This window comes from Merops nubicus, unplaced genomic scaffold, assembly GCF_000691845.1.
Source record: "Merops nubicus isolate BGI_N331 unplaced genomic scaffold, ASM69184v1 scaffold4112, whole genome shotgun sequence".
Lineage (NCBI taxonomy): Eukaryota > Metazoa > Chordata > Aves > Coraciiformes > Meropidae > Merops > Merops nubicus.
The window spans coordinates 264,858-281,721 of NW_008592712.1; the positions used below are offsets into that span (position 1 = coordinate 264,858).

The following is a 16,864-nucleotide window of genomic DNA, read 5'->3' on the forward strand; positions in this document are numbered from 1 at the left end:
GGCCAGATGAACAAGTAGCCTAAACATATACTGAACTTCTAAAACCTACTGTTTTTGTGATGCTACTGTACTCTAAAATCTTGAGTCACCATTTGCAACATTACTATGAATTAGGTTAAAAGCATTACTTCTACTGATAGTCAGAATCTAGCATTGAATACTTCACTCAAGACCACACAGAAATCAGTTTGTACAATCCCTGACCTCATATTCAGTCTTCCTTGTCTGTGGTAGGTTCCCCAGTTAAATTATCAGATGTTAGTTTGTGTCTATAAAGTTTGAGCGATAATTTATTCATTTAATTACATCATACACCACTACGAGGCACATCTCTGCCTTACATTCTAGATACAGAACTTCTTGTTTCTCAAGAGGCAAGTGTTTAGAGTACTAGATACAAAGAACAGAATCAGGAAGCCTGGGTCTCTATTCCTTTGACCACAGATCAGATTCAGAAACAGATACAGTAAGATACCTCCTCACAGATCACAATCATCATTCTCTCAAGATGCCAAAAGTGTTCTGCCAAGTAGGTCATGTGTGTTTCTGTGTACTCTTCATCGCCTATCTTAGAAAAGCATTAAATACTCCAAGTTATCTTCACAGTTAAAAAAATCCTTCAGCAAGAAGATTTATACCCCTCAGCAACTGCTCTCAGCTGGACACAGACCCAAACAAATAAAGCACTTTTTGGAAAAGCTTTCTTTACATACTCCTGATTATCATATTTTCTACTCTTAATCCATCTTAAATACTCCTAAAATTAGGATGATTTCAGAGGAGTATCCTTTCATCCTGTGACACAACAATCCAACTCCCACTTTAAACTGGAACATGGACATGATCTGCAAAGTACGGCCAGTTACTGCAGCTGTCTGTTGCTCCACAAGTAAAATAAGACAAATCACACATTTACCCAAATCTTAAGTACCATAGATAATGTCTGTAACATACAAATGTATAGAAGCAAGAAATGCTGCTCATGCTTGCCAATGGCAGAAGAGGAATGTAACAAGAACCTCTCATAGTTCCTGAATCTCCGAATGCACAATATAACATTGTGTTCTTCAATTTGTTTATATTAGAGAATTAGAGATCCTCTTCACAAACTTTAAAGAGTGAATTGTCGCACAAAAATGGCTTTTTAACTGATCATCACAAGAGAAAAATGCCCCACAAATTTAATGAACTTAAGTTTAGATATCAAACATAAAGGAAACCAAATTAGAGAATGGGCTGACAAAGCTGCTTGGATAAAGAATAAATAGTGAGAAGTCAACAAACATACCTTCTACAAAGATAACAACCAGGGAAAAAAAATGAAAAGACTCTAAGCAACATTCATTTTTGTGAGCCTCGAGTCATAGTGCAGGCAAAAGATTGAAAAGAATACATCCAAAACTGAACTGTGACAGTTCCTTGTTCACATAGGCAACATTGCTATAAAGAAAGTATGCTACCAACCAGAAAACCTAACTTCACTAGTGTTTTAGTATAAAGGAGAAACTAACTAGGAATAGAAATTTAGAAACCATGACCAAGTCAACTACACTTAAATGAAGGAGAGGAAACAAAGCATATTTCTACAACGCTATTCAGATTTGAAGACAGCCAGTTTGTAGGGGGCTTTCTGAAGTAACAGTTAAAGTACTAAAAGCCACGATGTAGAAGTACTGCACGAAAACAAAAACAGATATTACAGGAATGGAGAAACTGAGGTTATATAAATGAACAGAAGGCTACAAAGACCATGGATAATAAAAAGAAAAGCCTGTAGAAGAAATGGAAAAAGGAGAAGAAAAAATCTTTCACAGAAGAAAAATAAAAACAACCGGAAGTCATAAGACAATGTGTGGTCAATAACAGATCTAAGAACTGCAAATATCATTAATTAAAAAATACATCACAGAAGCCAAAACTTTTCCTTATGGTCTTCTCTTGAGAATTACTGAAAGAATGTGATATTTGATGTATTTTTTCATATGTCACACACCATCTTTCAGAAAGGCTTGCATATCATAGACTTCATGATGAACACAAGATCACTTTCTCACAGTACTGTTCCTATTCTGTAATTCAGACAAAATTCTAGCCTCACTAATTCTGAAGTCAGTAGCAAAACTCCTTTCAGGACTTCTATATTTATCTTCCCAAGTTCTTACCCATCTCCTTTCACTTCCTTCTTGCTGTGGATGTACTTTTTCAGACTTAAGTTTCGAAACCATAATCACCCCTGGCACAATCAAGCATTAGGAGTTTGAAAGGGACACAAGATACTGAAATCTTTTCTTCTTCTGACCCTACTGCTTAGCAAAGGTACAGCCAGTCACTAAGAAATTTTCTGCTGCTAAGCCAAAAACATCACTGTCATTAAGGTACATCTTCAGGCTGTAAATAGAGTTGACAGTATCTAGAAGAGTCACTACATGCCTCAGAAGACACTGTCATTAGAAAACAGTCTACACTTATCAACCTCTTCCATCCCCATCATCTAATAAGCGTTCCAAAAAAGATACAAATGTACAGCTGAAACTATTCAAACAACTCCTGCAGCACAAGTAGCTTTCAAAACAAAGACAAAAGATGATGCAGAGAGCAAGTTCAATGTTGCAGTGAGATAGACTAAACCATGTAAAAGGTCTTTTCATCTCTGTACTATAAAATATGCATAAAATGAGAAAAATCTTTGTTGAATTTAATATTTCAAAAGACAGAGAAGCAATCAAGTTCTGCAGAAGCCCACTGAAGTCTTTTTAAATTGTCTGTTAACTAAGAGTTAAGTACCACCTATGAAGGCTCCTGCTCTACAAATATGTTATTCCTCTGTAAGAGGAGTACCAGAAAGTACTATAGCTGAATCCCATCCTTTGTGAAAAGATTCCATTACAAGTAGTAATCATTATCGAACCTTTAGCCCAGATGTAATTTCTTACATGTTACAAGTTTCACATGCATTGTGAATTTCAGCCAAGGTTGATGAAGTTCAATAACCTGGCTAACCAACCATGTGTACTACTCATTACAGAAGTAATAAATAGATTCATCAAAATGGACATGAAAAAGCAGTATGAACATCTGACACCATTTTCAGCTTACTCAATAAGAAAAATAGATTACAGGAGTCCAAGAGGACCTTTTAATATTTACAATATCTAATGAATAGACAGCTGGAGCCCTATATGAAGTGGAGCAATATTAGTGTTCCACAATACTAAGTCAGTTAAAACAGAGATGGAACTCATGGAAAACTCACTCATTATGACCTACCATAAAACTTCAGAATACAGCATTGTAAACTAAACAGAGCCCTCTTCTATTAACATTATTCAAAGTTCAAACATAATAGCTTTTAGTAGTTTTTTTTAATTGTCAGCATCCATCAGTACTAATGCCTGACTGCCAGCTACTAACCTCCTGCAACACACGAGTTAAAAGGTCCACCCTGCAGGCATGTTCCCCTCCATAAACTGTGCTCTTCTACATCACTTACCCAGATAATGTACTCTGACCAAAAATACACCTCCTCAAGATCCAGGCTCTTCTGGAATAGCACTGCACTACCCACTCCCCCAAAACACCAGTACAGCAGAACTCAGGCCTGCTACAGACTTTTGCACTTCCACAATGAAAATACATGGAAAAAAAAAATTGCGAAGTACAAGTTTGGGTTTTTTTAAAGTAAATAGCAAACAGCTAAACTTTTATACAGAAATCAACATTTTTAGGGTAGGACTACTGTGGTTTAAGACAGTCCATGCCAAGTTTGGTCCACAGCACATGGATCATAGGAATTTAAAAATTCAGCCTTTAATTTTTCAGCATCACTTTTCCCACGAGTTCCTCATTAAGCAAGCAGTTTTTCCTCAAGAGAATGAGTAATTCTGTTGAAGCCAAAGTAACAACATGAAACTAAAATACATAGCTGCATATACAATACCAAACTGTATTATTAGGCTAACAGTCAATTGTTTTTTCCCTTCAACCACATTTTAAAGGAGCTTAAAACCAAATCTTGATTGTCACTGTTTTGCTGGCAAAACACAGCAGGAGAACAGCCCTTAAACAAAAAAACCCTGTGCTGGCAGAAGACCCTGCTTTAAAAGTTACATCTTCAAAACAATGCTTTTACTGGTTAACTTCTTTTTCTCCTGAGAAGTTATTTTATTCTACCAGGGCAAAGCAGACACACACTGGCTGCACCCAGGTCAGCCATGCCCTTCTGTTAAACTGTACTGCTGAGAACAGTGAAACGTGGGTAACACAGAACCCAGAATTCACACACACACACAAATAACTAAAATGCAGATCAAGGAACAACTATTTCATGCTTTCAAAAGCCAAATTAATACAGAAATATCCCATGAAAACAATCTCAGGGACAGACAGGACTTGGCCAAGAAAAATAATCCAAGGTTATATATTGCTGATCTTTGTCTGCTTCACAATAAGCTTTGAAGCCAAAGCTGCATAAATAATGTCCACTTCAGTTCTCCACATGTATGTTTTCTTGCTGGAAGTGCTTCACAACTGTGCAAAGGCTGTAGTAGTTCATTCACCACAAGCTGTGCTGGTTTAGCAAGAACATAAGATGCATCTCCTTAGGAAACCCCCAGTACTTCCCTCCTCTCAGCACCATCGAGCTACGACAGAATCACATACAGAAATCCTTCTTCATAGAAACAGGCAGAAGTTTCAAGTTATTAATCCACAGGACTTCATGCACTTATGAACTCTTAGTAAAAAAGTTTGAGTCAAAATTAATTAGGGAAAAAAGATGTCAACAGTAGGAAAAGACCATTCAAGAAGCATTATTACAAGCTTGCTCTCCCATATCACAAGATATGCTCTATATGAAAAAGGGATGTAAATAATAGACAATTACTGGAAAGCAAACTCCTTGCTGTTTATTCATCATAATAATCAAACAAAAAAAAACGTTTACACTTAGAAATCTTCAAGAAAAGTCAATATATTAATAGAATTGTAAAAAAAACCAATACTGTACAAAACCAGACAGATGTATTTTCTCTTAAATATTATTTTTTTCAAAACAACCTATCCAGGAAAAACAGGTTGATTTTTTTCAAGGGTGACAAAAATGTTACAGCATATGAAGAATTCCAAAACCATACAAGAAATCATAAAATTAATCTGAAGCAGGATTGTTGTTTTGAACAGGTTCTTCGTAGAAGTCCTGCCAGTTGTATAACCTTTACATAATATTTCATCTGGAAACAGATAAAACAGAAAATAAACTTGGTGCTTTCAAAGAAGAATGTGCACATTTTTCAAGGAAAATCTGTGATCTAGCTCAAAAATGGGGCTGAACAATTCCTTGCTGACAGATTCAGACAAATATCTGTGGTCTTAGACCACCAAACTCCACGCAATACAGTGAAAGACAACGAGCATATTTAGACAGTCAGACTAATACTATTAAAATGAGAGTCCTCAATGGTAGTTGTAAGGGTCTGTTTTATTCCTCCCATATGATCCAAGTGTGACTTAAATGAGACCATTCACTGGTCTAATTAGGATTCAGCAAACGTTCCCTTCTTTGTGAAGGCCAATAAAGCCAGCCTCAGTAAAAATGCTATCTCGCCTACAAATAATCTCAGCAACTTCTGCAACTAGAATGGTTCCCCATATTCCCAAAATTTTCTTCTCTGCAGTACAGAGCAGTCAATTTTTTTGCCTTACAATGAAAAAGAACACCTTTACTTCTTACTCCTTCTACCTCTCCACTGCAAACAGATGTAGGGCATAGTGGTGAAAGCTAACCAGCATTTATTAGAGACCCTAAATGATTTTCACAATAAATTTAGACAAGTTTTAAAAGTTTAATTTTACTCCTCTTATGGGTAGTAGCTTAAATAGCCATTACTCGATTGGCATAAGAAATGCAACAAAGGTAAGCACACCTGCCTCTATCAAGGCTCTGAAGGTAGATACTGCTTTTTAACTACAAAGAAGATTCAGAACAACAGCAAAATACGAAGTGCTCAAACACTACTACATGGCATACTGAAACAATAGCTCAGAAATCAGGAATTTTAAGCTATGCAATGTCTCTCCTCCAGTAAAACCAAGTTTCATTAGCTTCTGTCAGTATGAAGTAGAAAAGCACAGCCAAAGCACAGCAGTCTGGCCATGGGTAACATACCACTTATGCAGATGCTTACTTATTTTTTGTACTCCTTCAGTAAACAGAAAAATATTAAAAGCTACCAAAATTGCTTTTTTAATACAATAAAATGATGACAGAAAAATAAATATCTTGGGATATTCTGAAATTAATGTAAGCACTACATGCTTCATGAATCGAGGGATTCCTAGCTCCCCAATAGTTTAAAATTCTATTTCCACCCCAACAGTATCAGATCTTAGATACTATTTGTCCTGGAATTAACACAGTTAATCCCACACCCCAGAGCACCGAGACTTTACTGTTGGTGTTTTTTCTTTTTTCCCCCAGTAAGGGAGACAGAACTTTCTAGTATTTTGGGAATAGAATGATTTAAGAAGGGTAGCCATTCTACACTGCTCTCAGATGCAAAGTGTTCAAATAATGTCCCATATGAGAGAGATTCCTGTATTAGGTACAGGTGATATAGTGAAAGGCACATAATAAATTGCAGAGCTACATAATTGGTATTTATCACAAAAACACCACCATGTGTGAACAAAATCTAATCATCTATGTGTTAACCATAATGATTAATACTAAGTAAATTATCAAGTTACTTATTTTCAAAATGGTACCTTCTAGAGTTACACATTGTTGAGTTACTTTTGTGTATATATACAAACCCTTGTAACAGTTAACTATGACATTTGATACTGGGAATACAGTTCATTAAATATAGAATGCATTTCAAAAGCTGCATAGGTTCTATCTGGATAACTGAACTCAAAACAGAGTTTTAGCTCTTCTGATTTCACATACCTGACCCTCAAGTATGGGCTACGTTTCTTTAAGGGGATGCTCATCTGCTGCAGGTGTAGTAAAAATCAAGTTAAAAAGAAGAAATGAAAGAATATAGCAGCTAGCTGTATTTTAATAGATTAAAAAAAAAAGGATGTTTTTTTTTCCATAGGTTTCTTGCATTTCCTTGGTTTGTATAAACACTTCTTAATAAAACATGTCACATCTGCTAAAATTTTATAATAATTTTTAGGTGTAACTTAGACTCTGAGTTTAAAAGCCTATGTGATATGCTACAATCTAACTTGCACAAATTTTGCAATAACCATTTTTTATTACTATGTCAAGCTAGCTTTCCACACTTAATACACCACCAGGGTCATCAGGAGAAAAAGCACTGTGAAAGAGGAATGAAACAAAAACTTTTATCATTTAAAAATCAAAGAGCCATTTATTCAAAACATCTTTTAAAATCATAAAGCAGATGTTTAATTGCAATAAGTTATAAACACTCTTCCCAACCTTTTGCACCTGTATGACAAAAGTTGATAATAGGGAAGTTCTGTATAAAAAAAATAAAAGAAATACGATAACTTCTCACAGCAAGAGTATATGCAGATAAAAAGCTCATTGAAGCAATGACTTGCCTTTTAATTACTGACAAATAGCCAGAAGAAAAGTTATGTATTAGGTACTAAGGCCTCTTCATTGCATAGCAATAGAAGTACCAGAAAAACAAGAACTCCATTTAACCAAACATTCAATGGCAATTATTTTGAAGAAATAATCTTAAACATTTCCACAATTATAAAATTACATGCTTTACTCAGGTAAAACACAAGAAAGAAAAGCAATATAGCAAGTCAGGTAATGACTGAAGTTTGTGGATATTCTTTAGTCTTTGAAAAAATTAAGCTGTTCAAAGCCAAAAGTGGTTTTCATTTTCCTGAGATAATCTGTACTTGTTCTGGGTATTCCTTACAAAAGGAATTAACAGATTTCTTTTGACCCTGATGTAGCAGAAAAACTAGAACTGCAGTTAAAGCAATGGTTTGGTTGTGATCATCAATACAGTTTTGTGATAAAATATTGAAAAAGCATTAAGAAAAAAAACTCTGTGGGCTCTGACCACAGAGAACATATATTTTGCCCTTTCATAATATACTGGAATCCTACTTACACTTCGCTACTCATGCATACTCTAGCAGTCACAATAGGTTAGCTGGAACTGCACCCAATAGAGAAAACAGAATACATTGTAGTTTCATGGTCATACAGCTACATGAATCTTAAAAACACATAGCAACATTTATATGGCACAGAAAATCATGTGCTACACAGTTGTCTTCCTGATATTAAAACCAAATAACTTTTTTTTTTTTTAAATTGTGATTGCCTGTACATGCAGTTGAAAACACCACATCTGTTTATAAAATTAAACCTAGGTGAACAGCTGACATGCTTTTCAAAGTTTCGAATTCTAGCCCTAATAATTAAGAACACAAACAACAAAATTACAGGAGCATTCACTAGAAACAGGAAAAAGCGCCAGGTCGCTTTTGTTTAGTGCTTTCAAAGAGCAACACGGCCCTCTAGTGGAAAAATTAGAGAGCAGAACTTTATTCCTACGAGAAGCATGGTAAGGGAGTATGTTCTCTGTAACTGATGTGGAGGTACTCAGAAAAACAATGCACACACACAAAACTGCACACCATCTTCAATCCCTCGCAGCAGAATAAGTCTTACCGACTTTAAGAGAAGAATCTGACAATTTACACCACTCATGTTTAAATGGATGTAGCAGGGTAAGTATTTAGAACCAGAAGGACTGAAACAAGATGAAACTATTCAGTAAGTCAGCCTTATTTTTACTACAGCAGCTTTACTGTGACTAAAAGTTAACTCGGGTCTGATGTGATACTGGGAGTAAAATTTTGATTGAGCTTAAAAAAGAGAAAACAATCCAAAGAATATATGGACTGCACTGTCAGAAGAAAAACTTCCAAAATAAAACATTTTACTAATAACTCTTAATCTGCTATGTTCTCGCTATATTGTAAGAGCAGAACAATTCATTAACCTTTTCCAAGTTGCTAATGAAAGCTAATGAAGTGTTTATAAATCTAATATCTTTAGTACATTTTTACCCCCCCACACTTTTTGCAGTAATTTTAAGGACCAAATTAAGAAATTAGGTAATCTAGAAAATTAAGTCCATATTTCTCGTTAGTAATGAAAAGAACCAGAGAGCAGACAGCCTCCCCACTTTGAAGCCACGTTAAGAGAAGTTAGTGGCAATGAAGTTACATTTGAGAATCCAGAACAAGTGATATCACTACAACTCTAGGGCTGCTAAGGTCATCCAAAGTATTCCTTCAGTAACTGGGTAAACAGCTCTGTTTTTCAAAAGAACAGATTTTTTCAGCTATGAGGAAAAAAATTAAGTGTTCTTGGCACACTACACTGGATTCCCCCTATTAGATTTTAAAATAAAAATCAATATATCATTCCATCTTTGTTGATCTGTTTTTAAACTTTGCTATCTAAAAGCAGTGTGTACGGCTGAAGAAAAAGCAACTTATGCTTATCCATCTTTCAAGGGATGCTCAGAATTTTCCAAACTTTATCTTCAGCATCCAGCAAAGCAGTAATTGGAAATGCATTTTTCTGTATTTCAACAGACACACCTTGATCTTTGTCCTACCCATCCTGAGATGAGAACTTTTCTCAAATCCACCCATACCATAAAGTTCATTTCAAGTATAGCATTGATTTTGACAACAGTGGAAGGGTAGTGATTTTTTTCTTTCCTTACATTATCAAGTACAAACGTTCAACAAGTAATCCATTCTTTTTCAATCATTTTCTACTTAATGGAGAGCAGCATTTCCTTGGAAATATTTATGTGCACCCCTCAAAAAAAGCATGTTAGTTCTGAAAACACAGTAATTGTTTACTCTTCAAAATACTCATGGAGGGAAATGATACTCCTTTTAAACTCTGTATTTTGGAGCTAATTACAACAAAGTGGAGCACAGCACTGAAATCCTAAAATAACTGCGGAATTAGCTCCAAACCTGGTAAGACTCCACCTGAGCTACCTAATCAGTATTTCCACATGGAGTCACAAAGAACTGCATAGATATATTAAAGCTGACAGAGAGAGGGAAATATTAGCTCCGAAATACAGAGTTTAAAAGGAGTATCTACAACAAGGTGGAGCACAGCACTGAAATCCTAAAATAACTGCGGAATTAGCTCCAAACCTGGTAAGACTCCACCTGAGCTACCTAATCAGTATTTCCACATGGAGTCACAAAGAACTGCATAGATATATTAAAGCTGACAGAGATCTCTGCATTGCAACTCACTACATGACACTGACACACTCAAAGCAGTTTGCCAAGAATCACAAAGTATGGTGAAGAGTCAAGCTAAGAGTGATACATTTTAAAGACTCAGAGTTTCAAGAAAATCTCAAGTTCTGCCAGCTACACCCAGATTAACTGGATAAGAACTCTATTAGCCAACCCCAAAGAGGGAGTGTTCCCCTCACACAACACCAAGGAGTTTGAACCTTGTTTTTCCCCATCAAACAGGTTAATCAGAAGTCATAACCAGAAAATGCCCAGCTCAGATGACATCCTCTCTTAGAAACAATCAGAGCTAGAAAAAAAGAACACGTTACATAAGAAGCATAAACTCTAGAACTGTTTTCTCCTTAATCCATGCTCTACAACAATTGGTTAGTATCAGACACAAAGCCTTGGTCTGTAGCAACACTAAATGCAACATGGTAAGCAAGAGTTACACAGGCCGTGACACCACCTGAATGATGTATTAGATACACCACCTACATGGTTCTGGACTCCCTACACCCTAACCTCACACAGCAGCACAAGCCCAAGGGTTAGTTCACTAATACTCCCACCATTCTTGGTATACTTTTGGCCAGGAGTGATATCCTGCCCTCAGCTACTAACAGAGATGAAGAAAGTATGCCTGTGAATGTGCATATAGATCTGTGCACATATGCCAGAAGCAAAGAAGATCTGGTGCAAGGATAAGACCGCTTGCTTGTGATCAATTTGGATTATAAACTAAGGGAAAAAGAGGGGAAAACAAGTGTTGACAAAAATATCATACACCTTGAAGTAATCTTTTGCCATATATGAAATGCATCCAGCTCATTCAGCAAGTCTGAATGGTTGCTCTTCTCCTGGTGAAGGCAAATCATTTGAGCCCAGGTGATTCCTAAGTGTTGTGAGACTGCACAGCTGCATACAAACCAAATTCTGCTGCTGGATGCAAAGTAAAGACATGCTGTACCAAGAATCTGGAAAATAAAATTTACTAAAGAAAACTTCCTGATTGATACAGGTAAAGTGCCACGCTTGGTGCCTTAACTGCAGTACCAGCCTGTAGTAGCCTGTCATGCAATGACAGCAGGACATGTGCTGATAAAGCCTAAACTGCAAACCACAAAAAAAAATCTCCAAACTCTTCATCTGACTCCTCTGGAATAACACTCCCTTAAATAATGAAGGGCTAAAGACCAAGAGAATTCAGAGTCATAAATCCTGCTATTAACTCATTTTACAGAATGTCTCCAAGGTTTTCCAATGTCCTCACAAATACATTTAAGTCAAGAACCTGCATTAAAAAAAGACAACAAATAATTTGCATAAGGGCTTTTTCAGTATTGATGTAAATTCCAACATGAAGAAAAATGTATACCACATAAGGGAACAAAAGATTAGCAGTTATCTAGGATTCAGGTAGATCCCCTGGTTTATGGGGAAAGTTCAAATCTGACACTAAACCATATCAGTGTTTTATTATTTGTGGCTCCTACAGAAATTTAAGCCACAGAAAAATGTATCCTGTGCAGGTTGCTAAGTGAAACTTCAAACAGCCCAGCAAATTAGGCTGGAGAAGAAATTCTGTCTTCTGAGAAGAAAGGCAAAGCCCCTAAGCACCAAAGCTTCATTATAAAATGAAACAAAAGCAGCTAATTAAAATCTCTCAAATATTCACATAGAATCACTTCTGTAGCGGGTAACAAATGCCTAAAAGAGCAAAGTGTCTAAGAGGATTTATGAACCTGCTAGAAAATACAACTCTCAGGGATTTCAAAAGGTCAAACTTCTTTTTTTTTTTCCTCTTTAAAGGACCACTGAACAGGACATTCTGACACAAGTCCATCACCAAGCTGACCTGAAAATATCTTCAGAGATAAAAATTCCACAGCCTCCTCAGCAAATCTTAACCCGAGTTTCCTTGCTGCCATTAGAGAGTTTTTCTGAATACTTTACCTGAAGTCTCCTACAGCCACAGAAACCTTACTCCCTGTCCTAGCCACCAAGATCATAAAAAAACCAACTTTCCTTGCACAGCCATCCTTTACATATTCTCCTAATGTAAAGTCTCTCCATCAACAGTTTCCTAGACAAAAATTGACTCTTTCAGAACCTGGTGCCTTTCCTGGAGCCCTCCTCTAAGCTCCAAATTTCCCACAATTTTTAAACCTGAACAAAGTTTTCCAAAGTTTTTATATGGGAATAATGCAAACCCAGTCTGAATACCAGAAGAACACCTATTTAGAAAACAGATTAGTCTGCAAGATACAGGTTGCCACAATTTACCTTATGTGTAATGTTAACCTACCTATTCCTGAATTTGCTCCCGTGATTATAACCACTTTCCCACTCAAGTCACGACCCTGGAGTATTTCCATTGCAGTGCTATTTCCATCATATTTTTGCCTAGTAGTGGGTTTTACTGGGTTATCTTCTACTGTAAAGGCCAGTCGTGGGTCAAGGTAGGTAGTCCTCTTGTTTATGTGGCTGCAAAAGAACACAAAAATTCAACTGCTTGGACCCTTCAGTACTCTGTATTTAGATGTACTTTCTTCTCAAGCAACTGGAAGCAAACAGCTTCACACCAGCTCAGCAAATGGCACAATTTGGGTCAGACTCACTTTTCTAAAACCAAGTTTTAGTTTCAGACCATTATCAGAAAGAGACACTAAGGAACAATTTTCAGTCTTCAGTCCTTAACTATAAGATAGAGAAGCTACATTATTATTTTGGCCTGTGAACATTCTCCATTCTACCAAGTCACTTTAAGCTAACCACCCCATTTTGACTCTGCCATTGAAAAGACACAAAAAGGAAATGTTCCTACAAATCTATTTCCACTTCTGTGAACTTCCTCCTCCCTTACCTTTCTAAAAATCTTTGCTAGCTCAATCCCTGTCCTCTCTTCTTTCTGTGCTTTACATGGCAAGTGAGTCAGAGCTGCAGCAACTTATTTATCTAGTGTGTTCAAAGCACTACTGCAGTGTTAACAATCAGCCATGAAGTTCTGGATATGTTTTTAAAGCTACACATACAGACTTTATCTATGAAGATACACAAACAAAATGAGCCTATATAAACACTGCCTGAGGGTCAGCTCACTGTGAGACATGAATATGCAAGTTACAACAGTCTGCCACCCAAGCTAGTGTTTCTGTGCCCAAGGAGGAGTTCAGAAAATCAAAAGTGCTTGTTTAGACACCGCTACAACTGCAATATCTGCATATGGATTCTGAAGTTGTACTTATGGTCCTTCCAGCTGATATTGTCACAGTATCCAACTCAAAGAGACTACCCAGCATGGAACACAGTTGTCCTACTTGTCCATATTCTACATTTTGACATACTTACTCTACGAAATAGACTTGTCCGTTTTCATCCGTCTCCTGCTCCCAACCATACGGCAGATCTAGGAAACACATGAGACATTATCTTTTTTTCATGCATTAGAGTCTCCTCAGACTGGAAGCTGAAGAGATTTCTCAGACAGACGTGTTAAAATTCTGTAATAGTCCCATAGATAATGCAGCTATCTGCTGCACTTGAATATTGGAACTTGAAAGAAGGATTGCTTCCCCAATCACATGCAGTTGGTCTCCAATAAAAGTACAATATACAAAAAATCTAGTGTAACTGTAATGACTAGTACATAAAGATAATCCTATAAAGGTTTGTTCAGGTTATTTCATGTTATAGTACAAATCAGCAAACTGCAACCATGCTTCCTAGCACACACACATCTACACTGAGCAGTTTAGTCTCTCTCCCTGATAAAGCAGATAGCAAAACCACTGAACTCAATGTAGGAAAAGTTACATGCAACACACAGTAAGAGCTGGAAGAGCAGAACCCTCAAGTGGGTACAAGACACACTAAATTTGAACTAAATGATTTTATGATTCTATGAATTTGGAAGGACAGATAAAAGAATTAATATAATCCAACTATAAATATAATCTGTAGGACACCAAGCTATCAGAACCCAATCACAGAATTCCAGCCTTGGACTATAGGCTTTACAAGCCACAGGAAAACAATTCCTTTATCCTGGAATTAGTGTTTTTGCTTTATGGAGCAATACAACAAAGCCATAAAACTGCAACTGTCTCTGCACAGACACAACCACATAGGTAAAACCCCACTGAAATCAGCTCTATTTTGCAATCTCAGTTTGCCTAGGTGATCAGTGTCAACTAGAAAACCAAAATGAAATCTAGTTCCTGCACAAACTCCAGCTAATATTTGTAACATAATTTCAGTTAATTACAAAAGCTTAACACAAACCTCCTGCCACACGTTTCCTCTTCCCAGACTTCGGATGTTCCCACTGTGTTTTTTCTTCCAGGTGGCTGCAGGCAAAGTTGAAGATATTTAAAAACTGCCTAATAATGTTTCTGATGTAATCCAATTTTTTTTTTTCATACAGTAAACACAGTTCAACTATTTTTTTTAAAATACAGTTCAGAAAATGGCTTTTCTTCCACAAAAAAAGAAACATGTCAATCCATTGTTTAAGAAAGGTCAAAACTGCTGTTAGAAGTTACCAGGTTTCCATACTGCCACAGTTCTGAAGGAAGATCAACTAATTAGAAAGCACAGGAGTCTATTAAAAACAAAAACAAAAACAAACGTTTGACTTCCAACCAAAGTTCTGTTGCTTACAATGAGAAGAAAGAAAATCCAAAAGTGATTAAAGAATAATATTAACACACTCAGAAAATGTCTCAAAAAGATAGTGCCTCTTGGCATGAAAAAAGGAAGAAAGAAGCAAGACAATTTATCAGAAACTAGTAGAAATAATATTAATTAGAAAGTACAGGAGTCTATTAAAAAAAAAAAAAAATCAAACGTTTGACTTCCAACCAAAGTTTTGTTGCTTACAATGAGAAGAAAAAATCCAAAAGTGATTAAAGAATAATATTAACACACTCAGAAAATGTCTCAAAAAGATAGTGCCTCTTGGCATGAAAAAAGGAAGAAAGAAGCAAGACAATTTATCAGAAACTAGTAGAAATAATATTAGAAAGCCTAGAAATGGCAAAAACACCTTTCTAAAACTCTTGTCTGATAGGACTGACTTGCAAGCTATAGGGTAAGCATGTCTGGATTTCCACACAACCAACTGCAGCTTTTTACAGCTAAGTTTATACAAAGGCCTTGAGCAGCTGATTATTTAATATAGCTGATAATGGTATTACATCCCTTCTCCTAATTCAGAGATCTGACTCACTTAAATCACTCTAACAGAACTAACATACTCTATATCATGACATTTTCTGTACTACAGGCTAATAAGCAAAATGATGTGCACACAAACAAGGCCTTGAGACACCCAGAGTACTGAAATCAGTGTGGGTATTATAAACTTATCTTTCATTAAGTATTATAAAGAGTCAGGCAGGGATTACTTGAAAGTGTCCAAACTTACAGCTGCCCAAGTACAAAACAACAACCAGCAGCATTACTGAATAACACACAAATCATCACTAAACTACAGATCTAGTACTAACAACCTTCTACACACAACATAAGCAACTCTTCCTTCTTATACTGATCCTGTGTCAGCACACTGCAATACAAGAATCACACTTCATGGCCTCAGACTGAGCAAGTCCATCTGTGTGACCTGCAGCAGCAGCTGAACTTCAGCACAATCAAACACTAGAGGTACAAGCTCCTGAGTCACTCCTCCCTGATAGAAGATAAGGAATTACCACAGCTTGACAAACAAATGCATGCCCCCTGGGCTTCAGTTGCAGGCTGTGCCCATATCGGACTCATCGAAAAGAACTTGGGAAGTCTTCAAGCAAATTTACCCCTGTTCCATCTAAGTTTAAAGTTCATATTGTTGATGAGGTTTAAAAACAGATCTCCAGAAGATGCAGAAGTATCTCAGATGTAGAGCTTATGTTAAAGGTAGTGACAGTGTAACACTTCTGCATGTCAAGTATTTTTTAGGCACACTGGTCAAGATTTTCGGCCAATAAAGATATAGTAATGTCATGTCATTAAATTGAAATAATTACATTGAATTTTCAAAACAGTTAAAAACAGACCTATTGAACTATAGGTTTATGTAAAAGTTATGCTGAGTAATTTTTATTTATTTTAATAAATATATTTTTTCCTTTTATTAAATCTCATTATTTTGTTGGTTTGCTGCTTTCCCCGAGCGATTCCTTTTGAATGAGCTTTTGAAGTAGAAAGAAATATACAAAAGCTTGACCAAAGAAAAACAAACATCTGGAGAGTTTGCAAACCAAGTGTGACAAACGAAAACATTCTGCCCAGTGTTTGCAAAGCCAACTCACCACAGGTGAGACTGCAATATATTTTTCCCCCTTTTTGTGGAAGGGCATAACTCTTGCCACTTTAAACAGACTGAAACAGATTCCAAGACCAGCACGGCTACAGAAACCACAAAAAAGGAGGAAATATAGAAATAAACAATGCACTAAGTGAGCTCGCGCTGTAGCACGGCCCCTTTGTAACCGATGAGGCTCTAATCACTTCCAGAAGGGCATCAGCAGATGATGCCAAATGCAAATTTCTCTCTCTCGTGAGAGCCCAGCCCACACGC

General features: G+C 36.5%; 1 protein-coding gene across 1 annotated transcript in view; it reads right to left on the bottom strand.

Moving 5' to 3' along the window:
* WWOX (WW domain containing oxidoreductase) overlaps positions 1–14,633 on the bottom strand; it is a gene marked incomplete at both ends in the record, with an annotated part of 124,742 nt that extends 110,109 nt beyond the window's left edge. Inside the window, 3 exons of the mRNA XM_008935220.1 lie at positions 12,593–12,771; positions 13,636–13,693; positions 14,569–14,633. Of these exons, the coding sequence (XP_008933468.1) occupies positions 12,593–12,771; positions 13,636–13,693; positions 14,569–14,633 (302 nt within the window). The remainder of the gene's footprint in view (positions 1–12,592; positions 12,772–13,635; positions 13,694–14,568) is intronic.
* Positions 14,634–16,864: the final 2,231 nt, after the last annotated feature.